General features: G+C 49.2%; 1 protein-coding gene across 1 annotated transcript in view; it reads right to left on the minus strand.

Annotated features, from left to right (window-relative positions):
• NMUR2 (neuromedin U receptor 2) overlaps positions 1-18,713 on the minus strand; it is a 125,036-nt gene that overhangs the window by 19,144 nt on the left and 87,179 nt on the right. Inside the window, exon 3 of the mRNA XM_063928343.1 lies at positions 2,171-2,296. Coding sequence (XP_063784413.1) covers positions 2,171-2,296 — 126 coding nt within the window. The remainder of the gene's footprint in view (positions 1-2,170; positions 2,297-18,713) is intronic.

An 18,713-nucleotide genomic window follows, 5' to 3' on the forward strand; every position in this document is an offset into this window, starting at 1 on the left:
GCTGGGGGAGCATATCTGGCATATGTGTATCTGACAATGGGGGGCATATCTGGCATATGTGTATCTGGCACAGTGGGGCATATGTGTATCTGGCGCAGTGGGGGCATATCTGGCCCTCTAAGGCAATGTGTATCTGGCACTCGGGGGCATATATGGCACTAATGGGGGCATTTATGCATCTGGCACCGTGGGGCCTTTGTGTATCTGGCACCGTGGGGCATTTGTGCATCTGGCACCGCGGGGCATTTGTGCATCTGGCACCGCGGGGCATTTGTGCATCTGGCACCGTGGGGCATTTGTGCATCTGGCACCGTGGGGGCGTACCTGGCACGGTGGGGTCATATGTGTATCTGCCCCCACCCATATGTGTATCACGTCCCCATTGTCATTGGCCACACCCATTTTTTTTGCGCATGTACACAGTACCTATAAGACATTTTTTCTACTTGCATCACTGATATCCCCCTGAGTACATTACAGCATTACTCCCCTGGAGACTTCATAGTTTGTACCACTGAGCTGTTTGTAATGACCTCTTCTGGAAGGTCTCAGAAATTATACATAGATGTGCTGAAGTAGAAAAACAAACAAATATATAGTAGAGAACAAAATACAGATATGTCCCCATAGATCATTACTGCAGTGCGCCAAACAGCCCCTCTTGGAGCGCCAGGTCCTATGAGATTCTGCTAACACTGGGTGTCTTTTTCACGTCTTTTACCTGAAAATGTGTACGAGTCTCTAAATATGCATACAAAGTGCAACGATGCAGCAGGAGTGGGTTTTTTTCCCCTATCCCAAATTCTGTTGTGCTTTATATACAGTCTCAGTCGCACACAGCTATACAAGTGTCATTGGTTACCTGTATTCTACCGTATTCAATAAAAAATACTTTTCCTCCCACATAAGGTCATTAACCATACTACACCAACATACACCTCTTCGCTCATCTCAAAATATCTTCCAACCTGACCCCTCTGCTCTTCACAAGATCTCCTTTCTCATGCACACTCATTACTTGCTCCCATGTATGATTGCAAAACTTTCTTCGGGATGCACCAACTCTGTGGAATGCCCTACCACGTACAATAAGACTCTCCCCTAGTCTCCAAACCTTCAAGCGTTCCCTGAAAGCTCACCTCTTCAGGCTAGGTTATCACATTCCAGAACCACCCACATAACTTTCATAAGCTTTCCTATCCGATTATATCCCCACTGTACAGTCCGCACATATCCTCCACATATTTTTTCTTTCTTCACTTTCCCTTCCTTATGACCAGGGTTCATCATTGCTGTGATGTGATATCATGCAGCCCACATAGAAGCTTTGCAATCCGGTGGACAAATATGCAATAGATAGCGCCTTTCCTTGTGTATCAATGCCTATTTCCCTATAGATTGTAAGCTTGCAAACAGGGCCTTCCTACCTCTATGACTGTTTGTTATTACCCAGTTCTGTTTTATCATTGTGTCCAATTGTACATTGGAATTTGCTGCGCTATATAAGAAACTATTAATAAATAAATAAGTGTCACTTATCAAATTATTCAGCACAGTTTCCTAGTTGCATTTTCAGCAAAAATACACAAAAAGACACCCAATGCTAGCAGAGTCTCACAGCAGAGGCATCACCGGGTGCGCATCCTTAATATCCCAGTGCACCGGGGGCGCGCTTGCAGCAAAAAGTGGGTGTGGCCACAAATAAAGGGGTATGGCCCCCCGGAGACTGTCTCCCAGCGCTCTAGGCTCCTCTTCTATGACGGTCGCCGGCTGCTGTACCAGACTTTCACATTGCACACCTGGCTCCTGTCACTGCGGAGGAGCCCACAGTTTGGTGTCACCCCTTCCAGGCGTCACACCCAGGTGTGGGATGCACCCCCCCCCGCACCCGCCTTGGGACGCCACTGTCTCACAGGACCTGGCAGGATCATATTTCGTGATGCATGACGTATGGAGGTTAGATATGTGAGGACACATCTGTAGTTGAGTTCTGATTTGTTGAGCCATGGACACCAAGTCAGGTGCAGGGAATGCACTACAGTAAAACAGCTGAACAGAAGATGATCCCGACCTACAGTAAATTCCTTTACAACATCACCAAACACTATATATTACGTGATGTAATACGGAGTTTAATTTAAAATAAGAGCACATTTAATGTAAAACTTACCAGAAATTACATGAATGAGGTTAAAGACATTGGCAAGGGGTTCAGTCCAATCAACCACAAAACTAAAGAAAAGTCGGTCCACATGAAAGGGAGCCCAGCAGAGGGCAAAGACCATCACTAAGACAACTATGAAGAGAAAGGGTAAGGTTAGTGTGTAAATATGCATTTAGTTCTTACATATGTCCTTGTCGGACTTAATATAGCAAAACAGAAGGGAACTTGCCCAGTGTTTCGTATTGTCATGCTTTCTAAATGACTTATAGCGGTTTTATCCAGTTTGTTAAAAGCAAAGTCAGAACTACTGTATGCCCATAACACAAGACCACTATAGAGACATAATGAGTATGAGGGCTCAACTTTGGTGAAAACCAACCCCAGACTGGTGGAACTAGTGCCATTTCACTTCATGGATGCCAGTAAAATAAAGAGGGGTCATCAGAAAAATAAAATAAAAAGATGTTTAAGGGATCTCTCCACATTACTGTATACAGGGACCATTGAGGTGTGAAAGATGAAAGTCCTAGTGTTCCACTATTGTTTATTACCCCAGAATCCACAGCCTAGGGATATCTGGAACATTACCAATGCTTTGCTGGTATTAGTTAGGGGGAGGAGTACTCACTGGGTTTTTAAAACTACCACAGGAGGAACACTTTTCTCATCTTTTACAATATAAGTAAAAATAAGAATTTACTCACCGGTAATTCTATTTCTCGTAGTCCGTAGTGGATGCTGGGTACTCCGTAAGGACCATGGGTATAGACGGGCTCCGCAGGAGACTGGGCACTCTTAAAAGAAAGATTAGGTACTATACTATATAACAGTATGAAAACAAGAATGAGCCTCATTAACAGATGGCTCATAACAATAACCCTTTAGTTACGCAATAACTATAAACATGTATTGCAGAGAGTCCGCACTTGGGACGGGCTCCCAGCATCCACTACGGACTACGAGAAATAGAATTACCGGTGAGTAAATTCTTATTTTCTCTGACGTCCTAGTGGATGCAGGGTACTCCGTAAGGACCATGGGGATTATACCAAAGCTCCCAAACGGGCGGGAGAGTGAGGATGACTCTGCAGCACCGAATGAGCAAACTCAAGGTCCTCCTCAGCCAGGGTATCAAACTTGTAGAATTTTGCAAACGTGTTTGAACCCGACCAAGTAGCAGCTCGGCAAAGTTGTAAAGCCGAGACCCCTCGGGCAGCCGCCCAATAAGAGCCCACCTTCCTCGTGGAATGGGCTTTCACTGATTTAGGATGCGGCAGTCCAGCCGCCGAATGTGCAAGCTGAATCGTGCTACAGATCCAGCGAGCAATAGTCTGCTTTGAAGCAGGAGCACCCAGCTTGTTGGGTGCATGCAGGATAAACAGCGAGTCAGTTTTTCTGACTCCAGCCATCCTGGAAACATAGATTTTCAGGGCCCGGACTACGTCCAGCAACTTGGAATCCTCCAAGTCCCGAGTAGCCGCAGGCACCACAATAGGTTGGTTCAAATGAAACGCTGATACCACCTTAGGAAGAAATTGGGGACGAGTCCTCAATTCTGCCCTGTCCATATGGAAAATCAGATATGGGCTTTTACACGACAAAGCCGCCAATTCTGACACCCGCCTGGCCGAAGCCAAGGCCAACAGCATGACCACCTTCCACGTGAGATACTTTAACTCCACGGTCTTAAGTGGCTCAAACCAATGTGATTTTAGGAAATCCAACCCAACGTTGAGATCCCAAGGTGCCACTGGAGGAACAAAAGGGAGGATGAATATGCAGGACTCCCTTAACAAACGTCTGAACTTCAGGCAGTGAAGCCAGTTCTTTTTGAAAGAAAATAGACAGGGCCGAAATCTGGACTTTTATGGATCCTAATTTTAGGCCCATAGTCACTCCTGACTGTAGGAAGTGCAGAAATCGAGCCAGCTGAAATTCCTCTGTAGGGGCCCTCCTGGCCTCACACCAAGCAACATATTTTCGCCATATGCGGTGATAATGTTGTGCTGTCACATCCTTCCTAGCTTTTATCAGCGTAGGAATGACTTCATCCGGAATGCCCTTTTCCATTAGGATCCGGCGTTCAACCGCCATGCCGTCAAACGCAGCCGCGGTAAGTCTTGGAACAGACAGGGCCCCTGCTGCAGCAGGTCCTGTCAGAGCGGCAGAGGCCATGGGTCCTCTGAGATCATTTCTTGAAGTTCCGGGTACCAAGTTCTTCTTGGCCAGTCCGGAACGATGAGTATAGTTCTTACTCCTCTCTTTCTTATTATCCTCAGTACCTTGGGTATGAGAGGAAGAGGAGGGAACACATAAACCGACTGGTACACCCACGGTGTCACTAGAGCGTCCACAGCTATCGCCTGAGGGTCCCTTGACCTGGCGCAATATCTTTTTAGCTTTTTGTTGAGGCGGGACGCCATCATGTCCACCTGTGGTCGTTCCCAACGGCTTACAATCAGCTTGAAGACTTCTGGATGAAGTCCCCACTCTCCCGGGTGGAGGTCGTGTCTGTTGAGGAAGTCTGCTTCCCAGTTGTCCACTCCCGGAATGAACACTGCTGACAGTGCTAGCACGTGATTCTCCGCCCATCGAAGAATCCTTGTGGCTTCTGCCATTGCCATCCTGCTTCTTGTGCCGCCCTGTCGGTTTACATGGGCAACCGCCGTGATGTTGTCTGACTGAATCAGCACCGGTTGGTTTTGAAGCAGGGATTCTGCTTGACTCAGGGCATTGTAAATGGCCCTTAGTTCCAGAATATTTATGTGTAGGGAAGTTTCCTGACTCGACCATTGTCCTTGGAAGTTTCTTCCCCGAGTGACTGCCCCCCAACCTCGGAGGCTTGCATCCGTGGTCACCAGGACCCAGTCCTGTATGCCGAATCTGCGGCCTTCGAGAAGATGAGCACTCTGCAGCCACCACAGCAGAGACACCCTGGCCCTTGGGGACAGGGTGATCAACCGATGCATCTGAAGATGCGATCCGGACCACTTGTCCAATAGATCCCACTGGAAGCTACCATCTTTCCCAGGATTCGCGTGCAGTGATGCACCGACACCTGTTTTGGTTTCAGGAGGTCTCTGACCAGAGATGATAATTCCTGGGCCTACTCCTCCGGGAGAAACACCTTCTTCTGTTCTGTGTCCAGAATCATGCCCAGGAACAGCAGACGCGTCGCAGGAATCAGCTGTGACTTTGGGATATTCAGAATCCAGCCGTGCTGATGCAGCACTTCCTGAGATAGTGCTACGCTGACTAGCAACTGCTCTTTGGACCTCGCCTTTATCAGGAGATCGTCCAAGTACGGGATAATTATAACACCATTCTTTCGGAGGATTATCATCATTTCGGCCATTACCTTGGTAAATACCCTCGGTGCCGTGGACAGACCAAACGGCAGCGTCTGGAATTGGTAATGACAGTCCTGTACCACAAACCTGATGTACTCCTGGTGAGGTGGGTAAATGGGGACATGCAGGTACGCATCCTTGATGTCCAATGACACCATAAAATCCCCCTCTTCCAGGCTTGCAATAACCGCCCTGAGCGATTCCATCTTGAACTTGAACTTCCTTATATAAGTGTTCAAGGATTTTAAATTTAGGATGGGTCTCACCGAACCGTCCGGTTTCGGTACCACAAACATTGTGGAATAGTAACCCCGTCCCTGTTGAAGGGGGGGTACTTTGATTATCACCTGCTGGAGATACAGCTTGTGAATAGCTGCCAGTACTACCTCCCTTTCTTTGGGAGCAGCTGGCAAGGCTGATTTGAGGTAACGGCGAGGGGGAGTGGCCTCGAATTCCAGCTTGTATCCCTGAGATACCACTTGCAGAACCCAGAGATCCACCCCTCACCGCACCTGGCTCCGCCTGTGGAGCCCCAGCGTCATGCGGTGGACTTAGAGGAAGCGGGGAAGGATTTCTGTTCCTGGGAACTGGCTGTCTGGTGCAGCTTTTTCCCTCTTCCCTTGCCTCTGGGCAGAAAGGAAGCGCCTCTGACCTGCTTGCCTTTTTGGGGCCGAAAGGACTGTACCTGATAATACGGTGCTTTCTTAGGCTGTGACGAAACCTAAGGTAAAAATTAGAGATGAGCGCCGGAAATTTTTCGGGTTTTGTGTTTTGGTTTTGGGTTCGGTTCCGCGGCCGTGTTTTGGGTTCGACCGCGTTTTGGCAAAACCTCACCGAATTTTTTTTGTCGGATTCGGGTGTGTTTTGGATTCGGGTGTTTTTTTCAAAAAACCCTAAAAAGCAGCTTAAATCATAGAATTTGGGGGTCATTTTGATCCCAAAGTATTATTAACCTCAAAAACCATAATTTCCACTCATTTTCAGTCTATTCTGAATACCTCACACCTCACAATATTATTTTTAGTCCTAAAATTTGCACCGAGGTCGCTGTGTAAGATAAGCGACCCTAGTGGCCGACACAAACACCGGGCCCATCTAGGAGTGGCACTGCAGTGTCACGCAGGATGTCCCTTCCAAAAAACCCTCCCCAAACAGCACATGACGCAAAGAAAAAAAGAGGCGCAATGAGGTAGCTGTGTGAGTAAGATAAGCGACCCTAGTGGCCGACACAAACACCGGGCCCATCTAGGAGTGGCACTGCAGTGTCACGCAGGATGTACCTTCCAAAAAACCCTCCCCAAACAGCACATGACGCAAAGAAAAAAAGAGGCGCAATGAGGTAGCTGACTGTGTGAGTAAGATAAGCGACCCTAGTGGCCGACACAAACACCGGGCCCATCTAGGAGTGGCACTGCAGTGTCACGCAGGATGTCCCTTCCAAAAAACCCTCCCCAAACAGCACATGACGCAAAGAAAAAAAGAGGCGCAATGAGGTAGCTGTGTGAGTAAGATAAGCGACCCTAGTGGCCGACACAAACACCGGGCCCATCTAGGAGTGGCACTGCAGTGTCACGCAAGATGTCCCTTCCAAAAAACCCTCCCCAAACAGCACATGACGCAAAGAAAAAAAGAGGCGCAATGAGGTAGCTGACTGTGTGAGTAAGATAAGCGACCCTAGTGGCCGACACAAACACCGGGCCCATCTAGGAGTGGCACTGCAGTGTCACGCAGGATGGCCCTTCCAAAAAACCCTCCCCAAACAGCACATGACGCAAAGAAAAAAAGAGGCGCAATGAGGTAGCTGACTGTGTGAGTAAGATAAGCGACCCTAGTGGCCGACACAAACACCGGGCCCATCTAGGAGTGGCACTGCAGTGTCACGCAGGATGTCCCTTCCAAAAAACCCTCCCCAAACAGCACATGACGCAAAGAAAAAAAGAGGCGCAATGAGGTAGCTGACTGTGTGAGTAAGATAAGCGACCCTAGTGGCCGACACAAACACCGGGCCCATCTAGGAGTGGCACTGCAGTGTCACGCAGGATGGCCCTTCCAAAAAACCCTCCCCAAACAGCACATGACGCAAAGAAAAATAAAAGAAAAAAGAGGTGCAAGATGGAATTGTCCTTGGGCCCTCCCACCCACCCACCCTTATGTTGTATAAACAAAACAGGACATGCACACTTTAACCAACCCATCATTTCAGTGACAGGGTCAGCCACACGACTGTGACTGATATGACGGGTTGGTTTGGACCCCCCCCAAAAAAGAAGCAATTAATCTCTCCTTGCACAAACTGGCTCTACAGAGGCAAGATGTCCACCTCATCATCATCCTCCGATATATCACCGTGTACATCCCCCTCCTCACAGATTATCAATTCGTCCCCACTGGAATCCACCATCTCAGCTCCCTGTGTACTTTGTGGAGGCAATTGCTGCTGGTCAATGTCTCCGCGGAGGAATTGATTATAATTCATTTTAATGAACATCATCTTCTCCACATTTTCTGGATGTAACCTCGTACGCCGATTGCTGACAAGGTGAGCGGCGGCACTAAACACTCTTTCGGAGTACACACTTGTGGGAGGGCAACTTAGGTAGAATAAAGCCAGTTTGTGCAAGGACCTCCAAATTGCCTCTTTTTCCTGCCAGTATAAGTACGGACTGTGTGACGTGCCTACTTGGATGCGGTCACTCATATAATCCTCCACCATTCTTTCAATGGGGAGAGAATCATATGCAGTGCCAGTAGACGACATGTCCGTATCCGTAATCGTTGTCAGGTCCTTCAGTCCGGACCAGATGTCAGCATCAGCAGTTGCTCCAGACTGCCCTGCATCACCGCCAGCGGGTGGGCTCGGAATTCTGAGCCTTTTCCTCGCACCCCCAGTTGCGGGAGAATGTGAAGGAGGAGATGTTGACAGGTCGCGTTCCGCTTGACTTGACAATTTTCTCACCAGCAGGTCTTTCAACCCCAGCAGACTTATGTCTGCCGGAAAGAGAGATCCAAGGTAGGCTTTAAATCTAGGATCGAGCACGGTGGCCAAAATGTAGTGCTCTGATTTCAACAGATTGACCACCCGTGAATCCTTGTTAAGCGAATTAAGGGCTCCATCCACAAGTCCTACATGCCTAGCGGAATCGCTCCGTGTTAGCTCCTCCTTCAATGTCTCCAGCTTCTTCTGCAAAAGCCTGATGAGGGGAATGACCTGACTCAGGCTGGCAGTGTCTGAACTGACTTCACGTGTGGCAAGTTCAAAGGGCATCAGAACCTTGCACAACGTTGAAATCATTCTCCACTGCGCTTGAGACAGGTGCATTCCACCTCCTATATCGTGCTCAATTGTATAGGCTTGAATGGCCTTTTGCTGCTCCTCCAACCTCTGAAGCATATAGAGGGTTGAATTCCACCTCGTTACCACTTCTTGCTTCAGATGATGGCAGGGCAGGTTCAGTAGTTTTTGGTGGTGCTCCAGTCTTCTGTACGTGGTGCCTGTACTCCGAAAGTGTCCCGCAATTCTTCTGGCCACCGACAGCATCTCTTGCATGCCCCTGTCGTTTTTTAAAAAATTCTGCACCACCAAATTCAAGGTATGTGCAAAACATGGGACGTGCTGGAATTTGCCCATATTTAATGCACACACAATATTGCTGGCGTTGTCCGATGCCACAAATCCACAGGAGAGTCCAATTGGGGTAAGCCATTCCGCGATGATCTTCCTCAGTTGCCGTAAGAGGTTTTCAGCTGTGTGCGTATTCTGGAAACCGGTGATACAAAGCGTAGCCTGCCTAGGAATGAGTTGGCGTTTGCGAGATGCTGCTACTGGTGCCGCCGCTGCTGTTCTTGCGGCGGGAGTCCATACATCTACCCAGTGGGCTGTCACAGTCATATAGTCCTGACCCTGCCCTGCTCCACTTGTCCACATGTCCGTGGTTAAGTGGACATTGGGTACAACTGCATTTTTTAGGACACTGGTGAGTCTTTTTCTGACGTCCGTGTACATTCTCGGTATCGCCTGCCTAGAGAAGTGGAACCTAGATGGTATTTGGTAACGGGGGCACACTGCCTCAATAAATTGTCTAGTTCCCTGTGAACTAACGGCGGATACCGGACGCACGTCTAACACCAACATAGTTGTCAAGGCCTCAGTTATCCGCTTTGCAGCAGGATGACTGCTGTGATATTTCATCTTCCTCGCAAAGGACTGTTGAACAGTCAATTGCTTACTGGAAGTAGTACAAGTGGGCTTACGACTTCCCCTCTGGGATGACCATCGACTCCCAGCAGCAACAACAGCAGCGCCAGCAGCAGTAGGCGTTACACGCAAGGATGCATCGGAGGAATCCCAGGCAGGAGAGGAATCATCAGAATTGCCAGTGACATGGCCTGCAGGACTATTGGCATTCCTGGGGAAGGAGGAAATTGACACTGAGGGAGTTGGTGGGGTGGTTTGCGTGAGCTTGGTTACAAGAGGAAGGGATTTACTGGTCAGTGGACTGCTTCCGCTGTCGGCCAAAGTTTTTGAACTTGTCACTGACTTATTATGAATGCGCTGCAGGTGACGTATAAGGGAGGATGCTCCGAGGTGGTTAACGTCCTTACCCCTACTTATTACAGCTTGACAAAGGGAACACACGGCTTGACAAATGTTGTCCGCATTTCTGGTGAAATACTTCCACACCGAAGAGCTGATTTTTTTGGTATTTTCACCAGGCATGTCAACGGCCATATTCCTCCCACGGACAACAGGTGTCTCCCCGGGTGCCTGACTTAAACAAACCACCTCACCATCAGAATCCTCCTGGTCAATTTCCTCCCCAGCGCCAGCAACACCCATATCCTCCTCATCCTGGTGTACTTCAACACTGACATCTTCAATCTGACTATCAGGAACTGGACTGCGGGTGCTCCTTCCAGCACTTGCAGGGGGCGTGCAAATGGTGGAAGGCGCATGCTCTTCACGTCCAGTGTTGGGAAGGTCAGGCATCGCAACCGACACAATTGGACTCTCCTTGTGGATTTGGGATTTCGAAGAACGCACAGTTCTTTGCTGTGCTTTTTCCAGCTTGAGTCTTTTCATTTTTCTAGCGAGAGGCTGAGTGCTTCCATCCTCATGTGAAGCTGAACCACTAGCCATGAACATAGGCCAGGGCCTCAGCCGTTCCTTGCCACTCCGTGTGGTAAATGGCATATTGGCAAGTTTACGCTTCTACTCCGACAATTTTATTTTAGGTTTTGGAGTCCTTTTTTTACTGATATTTGGTGTTTTGGATTTGACATGCTCTGTACTATGACATTGGGCATCGGCCTTGGCAGACGACGTTGCTGGCATTTCATCGTCTCGGCCATGACTAGTGGCAGCAGCTTCAGCACGAGGTGGAAGTGGATCTTGATCTTTCCCTAATTTTGGAACCTCAACATTTTTGTTCTCCATATTTTAATAGGCACAACTAAAAGGCACCTCAGGTAAACAATGGAGATGGATGGATACTAGTATACAATTATGGATGGACTGCCGAGTGCCGACACAGAGGTAGCTACAGCCGTGGACTACCGTACTGTACTGTGTCTGCTGCTAATATAGACTGGTTGATAATGAGATGTAGTATGTATGTATAAAGAAGAAAGAAAAAAAAACCACGGGTAGGTGGTATACAATTATGGACGGACTGCCGAGTGCCGACACAGAGGTAGCTACAGCCGTGGACTACCGTACTGTACTGTGTCTGCTGCTAATATAGACTGGTTGATAATGAGATGTAGTATGTATGTATAAAGAAGAAAGAAAAAAAAACCACGGGTAGGTGGTATACAATTATGGACGGACTGCCGAGTGCCGACACAGAGGTAGCTACAGCCGTGGACTACCGTACTATACTGTGTCTGCTGCTAATATAGACTGGATGATAATGAGATGTAGTATGTATAAAGAAGAAAGAAAAAAAAACCACGGGTAGGTGGTATACAATTATGGACGGACTGCCGAGTGCCGACACAGAGGTAGCTACAGCCGTCGACTACCGTACTGTACTGTGTCTGCTGCTAATATAGACTGGATGATAATGAGATGTAGTATGTATAAAGAAGAAAAAAAAAAACACGGGTAGGTGGTATACAATTATGGATGGACTGCCGAGTGCCGACACAGAGGTAGCTACAGCCGTGGGCTACCGTACTGTACTGTGTCTGCTGCTAATATAGACTGGTTGATAATGAGATCTAGTATGTATGTATAAAGAAGAAAGAAAAAAAAACACGGGTAGGTGGTATACAATTATGGACGGACTGCCGAGTGCCGACACAGAGGTAGCTACAGCCGTGGACTACCGTACTGTACTGTGTCTGCTGCTAATATAGACTGGATGATAATGAGATGTAGTATGTATAAAGAAGAAAGAAAAAAAAACCACGGGTAGGTGGTATACAATTATGGACGGACTGCCGAGTGCCGACACAGAGGTAGCTACAGCCGTGGACTACCGTACTGTACTGTGTCTGCTGCTAATATAGACTGGATGATAATGAGATGTAGTATGTATAAAGAAGAAAGAAAAAAAAACCACGGGTAGGTGGTATACAATTATGGATGGACTGCCGAGTGCCGACACAGAGGTAGCTACAGCCGTGGACTACCGTACTGTACTGTGTCTGCTGCTAATATAGACTGGATGATAATGAGATGTAGTATGTATAAAGAAGAAAAAAAAAACCACGGGTAGGCGGTATACAATTATGGATGGACTGCCGAGTGCCGACACAGAGGTAGCTACAGCCGTGGACTACCGTACTGTACTGTGTCTGCTGCTAATATAGACTGGATGATAATGAGATGTAGTATGTATAAAGAAGAAAGAAAAAAAAACCCACGGGTAGGTGGTATACAATTATGGATGGACTGCCGAGTGCCGACACAGAGGTAGCTACAGCCGTGAACTACCGTACTGTGTCTGCTGCGACTGGATGATAAATAATGATATAAAAAATATATATATATCACTACTGCAGCCGGACAGGTATATATTATATAATGACGGACCTGCTGGACACTGTCTGTCAGCAGAATGAGTTTTTTATAGAATAAAAAAACACCACACAAGTCACACGACGAGTGTTTAACTTTTTCAGGCAATCACAATATAGTATACTATACTGGTGGTCAGTGTGGTCAGGTCACTGGTCAGTCACACTGGCAGTGGCACTCCTGCAGCAAAAGTGTGCACTGTTTAATTTTAATAATATGTACTCCTGGCTCCTGCTATAACCTATAACTGCTCCCCAGTCTCCCCCACAATTAAGCTGTGTGAGCACAGTCAGATATTATACATAGATGATGCAGCACACTGGGCTGAGCACAGATATGGTATGTGACTGAGTCACTGTGTATTGTTTTTTTCAGGCAGAGAACGGATTATATTAAATAAAACTGCACTGGTGGTCACTGGTCAGTGGTCAGTCACTAGTAAACTCTGCACTCTCTAGTACTCCTAAGCTCCAGTAAATCAAGTGTCTCTGTCTCAATCTCACTCTCTCTCTTCTAATCTAAATGGAGAGGACGCCAGCCACGTCCTCTCCCTATCAATCTCAATGCACGTGTGAAAATGGCGGCGACGCGCGGCTCCTTATATAGAATCCGAGTCTCGCGATAGAATCCGAGCCTCGCGAGAATCCGACAGCGTCATGATGACGTTCGGGCGCGCTCGGGTTAACCGAGCAAGGCGGGAAGATCCGAGTCGCTCGGATCCGTGTAAAAAAAGCTGAAGTTCGGGCGGGTTCGGATTCCGAGGAACCGAACCCGCTCATCTCTAGTAAAAATGTCGACTTTCCAGCTGTTGCTGTGGATACGAGGTCCGAGAGACCATCCCCAAACAGTTCCTCACCCTTATAAGGCAAAGCCTCCATGTGCCTTTTAGAATCAGCATCACCTGTCCACTGCCGAGTCCATAATACTCTCCTGGCAGAAATGGACATTGCATTAATTCTAGATGCCAGCCGGCAAATATCCCTCTGTGCATCCCTCATATATAAGACAACGTCTTTAATATGCTCTATGGTTAGCAAAATAGTATCCCTGTATATATTATCTGACAGGGTATCGGACCAAGCTGCTGCAGCACTACACATCCATGCTGAAGCAATTGCAGGTCTCAGTATAGTACCTGAGTGTGTATATACAGACTTCAGGATAGCCTCCTGCTTTCTATCAGCAGGCTCCTTTAAGGCGGCCGTATCCTGAGACGGCAGTGCCACCTTTTTTGACAAGCGTGTGAGCGCCTTATCCACCCTAGGGGATGTCTCCCAACGAAACCTGTCCTCTGGCGGGAAGGGGTACGCCATCAGTAACTTTTTAGAAATCACTAGTTTCTTATCGGGGGAACCCCACGCTTCTTCACACACTTCATTCAACTCATCCGATGGGGGAAAAACCACTGGTTGCTTTTTCTCCCCAAACATAATACCCTTTTTTGTGGTAGCCGGGTTAATGTCAGAAATGTGTAACACATTTTTCATTGCCGTAATCATGCAACGGATGGCCCTTGTGGATTGTACATTTGTCTCATCGTCGTCTACACTGGAGTCAGACTCCGTGTCGACATCTGTGTCTGCCATCTGTGGTAGCGGGCGTTGTTGAGCCCCTGATGGCCTTTGAGACGTCTGGGCAGGCACGGGCTGAGCAGCCGGCTGTCCCACTGCTGTTACGTCATCTAACCTTTTATGTAAGGAGTTGACACTGTCGGTTAATACCTTCCACATATCCACCCACTCTGGTGTCGGCCCCGCAGGGGGTGACATCACACTTATCGGCACCTGCTCCGCCTCCACATAAGCTTCCTCATCAAACATGTCGACACAGCCGTACCGACACACCGAACACACACAGGGAATGCTCTGACTGAGGACAGGACCCCACAAAGTCCTTTGGGGAGACAGAGAGAGAGTATGCCAGCACACACCACAGTGCTATATAATGCAAGGATGTACACTATACAGAGTGGTTTTTCCCTTATAGCAGCTTATATACACAGAATTGTGCCTAAATTTATGTGCCCCCCCTCTCTTTTTTACCCTAGAAGTCTGGAATTGCAGGGGAGAGCCTGGGGAGCGTCCTTCCAGCGGAGCTGTGAAGAGAAAATGGAGCTGGTGTGCTGAGGAAGATAACCCCGCCCCTTCATCGGCGGGCTTCTCCCACGTTTTTAAATGTATAATGGCAAGGGTTAATGCACATATACAGTTTATTAGACTGTATTATGTGCTTTTTGCCAAGTAAGGTACTCTAATTGCTGCCCAGGGCGCCCCCCCTAGCGCCCTGCACCCATCAGTGACCGGAGTGTGTGGTGTGCTAAGGGAGCAATGGCGCACAGCTGCAGTGCTGTGCGCTACCTTAATGAAGACCGGAGTCTTCAGCCGACGATTTTCAACTTCTCTTCGTTCTTCTGGCTCTGCAAGGGGGACGTCGGCGCTGCTCCGGGACCGGACGACCGAGGCTGGGCCTGTGTTCGATTCCTCTGGAGCTAATGGTGTCCAGTAGCCTTAGAAGCCCAAGCTAGCTGCACGCAGGTAGGTTTGCTTCTCTCCCCTCAGTCCCACGAAGCAGTGAGTCTGTTGCCAGCAGATCTCACTGAAAATAAAAAACCTAACAAATACTTTCTTTTCTAGGAAGCTCAGGAGAGCCCCTAGAGTGCATCCAGCTCTGGCCGGGCACAGATACTAACTGAGGTCTGGAGGAGGGGCATAGAGGGAGGAGCCAGTGCACACCAGGTATAGTACCTAATCTTTCTTTTAAGAGTGCCCAGTCTCCTGCGGAGCCCGTCTATACCCATGGTCCTTACAGAGTACCCAGCATCCACTAGGACGTCAGAGAAATGTGTAGAATTACTGTGGCTTAATACAACCCTAGCCACTGTTTTAGGATCAATATAATTATTAGTTAAAACCCTGAACTCTCATGATGTAACCAAATGCTTCTTCGGCCATTTGAATCCATGCTATACCTTGAAGGGGGTTGGAATCAAAATACCGGTGTTCGGGATACTGGTGGTCAGAATTCCGACTGTGGCAACCTGAATGTGAGAATCCTGACATGGGGAAGGTAAGTATACTTACCTTCCCACCTTCCCCCAATACCCCCCTAACTCTTACCTCAGCCTAAAATTAATCCCCCCCCTTCAGCCTAACCCTTACCGGTGGTGCCTAAACCTAGTCCCCCTGCCCTCCTCAGCCTTATCCTAACCCCCCTTCCCCCCCCCGCAAGCCTAAACCTAACCCCTCCTCCACACGCCTAGATAGATTTTAAGAAAGTTGCACTTGGTGAGGGAGTGTATTCCCTAGGAGGCGCAAAGCAAGAGAAATGTTGGAGGCAGGCATGGGAATAAATGACCAGAGTAGAAATAATGCAACAGCAGCTGTCAGAAAAGGAGCATACAGGTTGCGAGGGCTTTTGGACAGAAATGAGGATGTACTGTAGGTGGCTGAGGAGTGATTAAAAGTTTTATAAGTAAGATGGAAGGTAGATGATGTGTGGTGAAAGAGGAGTATGAGATGAGCTGCATCAGGGCCGAAACAAGGATTATCGTCACCCGGGGCAAGCTGGTAATTCCCCCCCAAAAAACAAACAAAAAAAAAAAAAAAAAAAAAAAAAATGAAAACAAGCAAACACTGTCAAACTAAATAATCATATTATCAAAAAAGGTGATACTATTGGACAATATTCCCCTATGTGCCCCAAATGCCCTAAGCGTCACATGTCCCCCCCCAGTAGCGTGTTCCACTACATGCCTCCCCGTGTGTCCCCATACATTGCACTATATCACTGCACTACATTCCCATATCCACTGCATTACATCATTTGTACAACATCCCCTACATGCTGAACTACATCACTACACTACAGCATGTCTTCTCAGTGTGTAGGCGGCAGCTTGTTATCGGTCGGTGCTGGCCAGGCAGCAGGGATCATAGCCTGCTTAAAAACACAGCACCAACAGCTCACCTCTATAGCTGCATGGCAAAGAAGAGAGTTTAAGACAGTAGTCGACATAGGAGAGATCCCAGGTGCTGGAGCTCACCTTCACAACGTCGGAGCCAGCTGCGGGCAGACAGGTGTGTCAGAATCATTGCCCCGGGAGCAGTCTGCTGTCTCACTGGAGCAGCACAGCACTGCTGGTTAAAAAAAAAAACCCTGTTCCTCTGTAACTCCTCGGCACCCCCTCAATTTCTGGACCCGGGGTGCATGCCCCCTTAGCCGCCCCCTCCCCCCTAGTTATGGCCCTAGCTGCATCATAAAGGATAGATTGGAGAGGAAGCAAAGAAGGGGCCCAGAAAGTATAATGTTACAGTAATCGAGGAGAGGGATGATAAGTGCATGGATAAGGGTTTTATTGGCATCTGGGGTAAGAAAAGGCCAAATTTCAGAGGTTATATGAAGGTGAAAGTGGCATGGCTGAGAGATGGCCTGAATGTGGGAGAGTTATCTCCTATATAATAGCCCAGATCTGTGACTTTGTGATTCATTTGCTAACGCTGGGCGGAGTCACAATACTGGGCGGAGTTAGTCAAATCAGTCACAGATCTGGCCAAATCTATAGGAGACTAGGAGCAGAAGCAGATAGTATGGGCATGGCACAGGCAGGAGTGCACACCTCCCAGCTTTCTGCAGGAGCTTTCTTCAGCCAGAAGGCGGGACACACACTCGGCGAAAAGGGGGCGTGGCTTCACGGGAGGGCCCCCGTTTTCGTCAATGAGGGGGCATGCCCAGTGCTCTGTGAGCTGCTGGCATGCCCCCAGGGGCTGATTATGAGTCCGGGGGGCCCAGGGCACTTGTGACAGGGGAGCCCTATCTCATTGCTGTGCCTGCTGTGGGTTGGGGGCGTGGCCTAATCGCGGGCCGCGAGGCCACGCCCCCTTACGCAAATTCCGGTTTGTTTGTTTTTTTTACATGGAATTTTGGCCCCTCAGCTAGGGGTAAATCCAGAGGGGGTGGTCGCTCCCCTCTACACACCCGCACAGGCAGAAGAAAGCAGGGAGACTGCTGCCTCCCTGCAACACCACAGACCTGCCAATACGCAGCAGCAGCTGACAGTAGCACAATGCTGCCGTTGTTGCTGGCAGGACAGGGGGGGGGGGCTTCTGAGCTGGGACAGAGCTACTCGAGCCAGGGGGCCCCCTAAAACTGTGGGGCCAACGGTACGTACCCCCTGCCCCCCCCCCTTAATCCGGCTCTGCTGCTGGAACCCCCCCTTGATCCATACCCCCTGATGCCCCCTCTCCCTCTGTCTCAACTATTCACCGCTGCTCTGCTAAGCAGAACAGCGAGTACAGGAGCTTTCCAACTGACCCCCCCGTTACCGCGGGACACTGCGACCCGCGGGTGGGACAGCGGGACAGACCCCAAAAAATGGGACTGTCCCGCGAAAATCGAGACATTTGGGAGGTATGGGGGTGTGTGAGGGGGTATGCCGTACAGACAGACGGGCACCGGCTCACTGTGTGCTTGACCCCCCCCCCCTCTCTGGCGCGGAGGAGCGTCACTTTCTGGCACACTCCACGCTTCTTAGCTGCAGTTTTGAGGGGCACCTGCCGCTGTGCAGGTTCCGTACTGTCTCTGTTATCTCCAGCCCCGGCAACCCCACCGCTAGCTGCAGCGCTGCCACCCACAGTGAGGTGCGCCCAGCTCCTCCACACACTTTAGCCGGCGGGTAACGCTGCAGAAGTCCGAGCTGCTTGCAGGCTCCGACCCCCTCCTCCCTCCAGCCGCAGCATCTCCTGGGGGCTAACCAGTCACTCCCAGTCTCCCCTTACCACAGTGCCCGGCAGCTGCGCGAGGTCTGTGGTGTGTGACTGATGAGGGGGGGAGGGATGCGGACGGGCAGAGGAAGCAGGACTCCAGCCTAAGAGAGTCAGCCATGCCAAGTCTCCACCAGCAGCAGATCCCAACAGGTTGGAGTGGAACAGCAGCAGCAGCCAGCAGCAGTGACTCCGGTAAGACACATCTGTCTGTCACCACTGTTTTGTCCCTAATACCAATCTCTCCCGTGCCCTGTGTTCTGTCATGTCCCTGGCCTTGCCCTGCCACCCTTATCCTGGCCCTTTAACCCTTATCCTGGCCCTGTCACCTTTATCCTGGCCCTTTCACCCTTATGCTGGCCCTGTCACCCTTATGCTGGCCGTTACCCTTATGCTGGCCCTGTTACCCCTATCCTGGC

The sequence above is a fragment of the Pseudophryne corroboree genome, chromosome 6 (genome assembly GCF_028390025.1).
Source record: "Pseudophryne corroboree isolate aPseCor3 chromosome 6, aPseCor3.hap2, whole genome shotgun sequence".
NCBI classification, from domain to species: Eukaryota; Metazoa; Chordata; class Amphibia; order Anura; family Myobatrachidae; genus Pseudophryne; species Pseudophryne corroboree.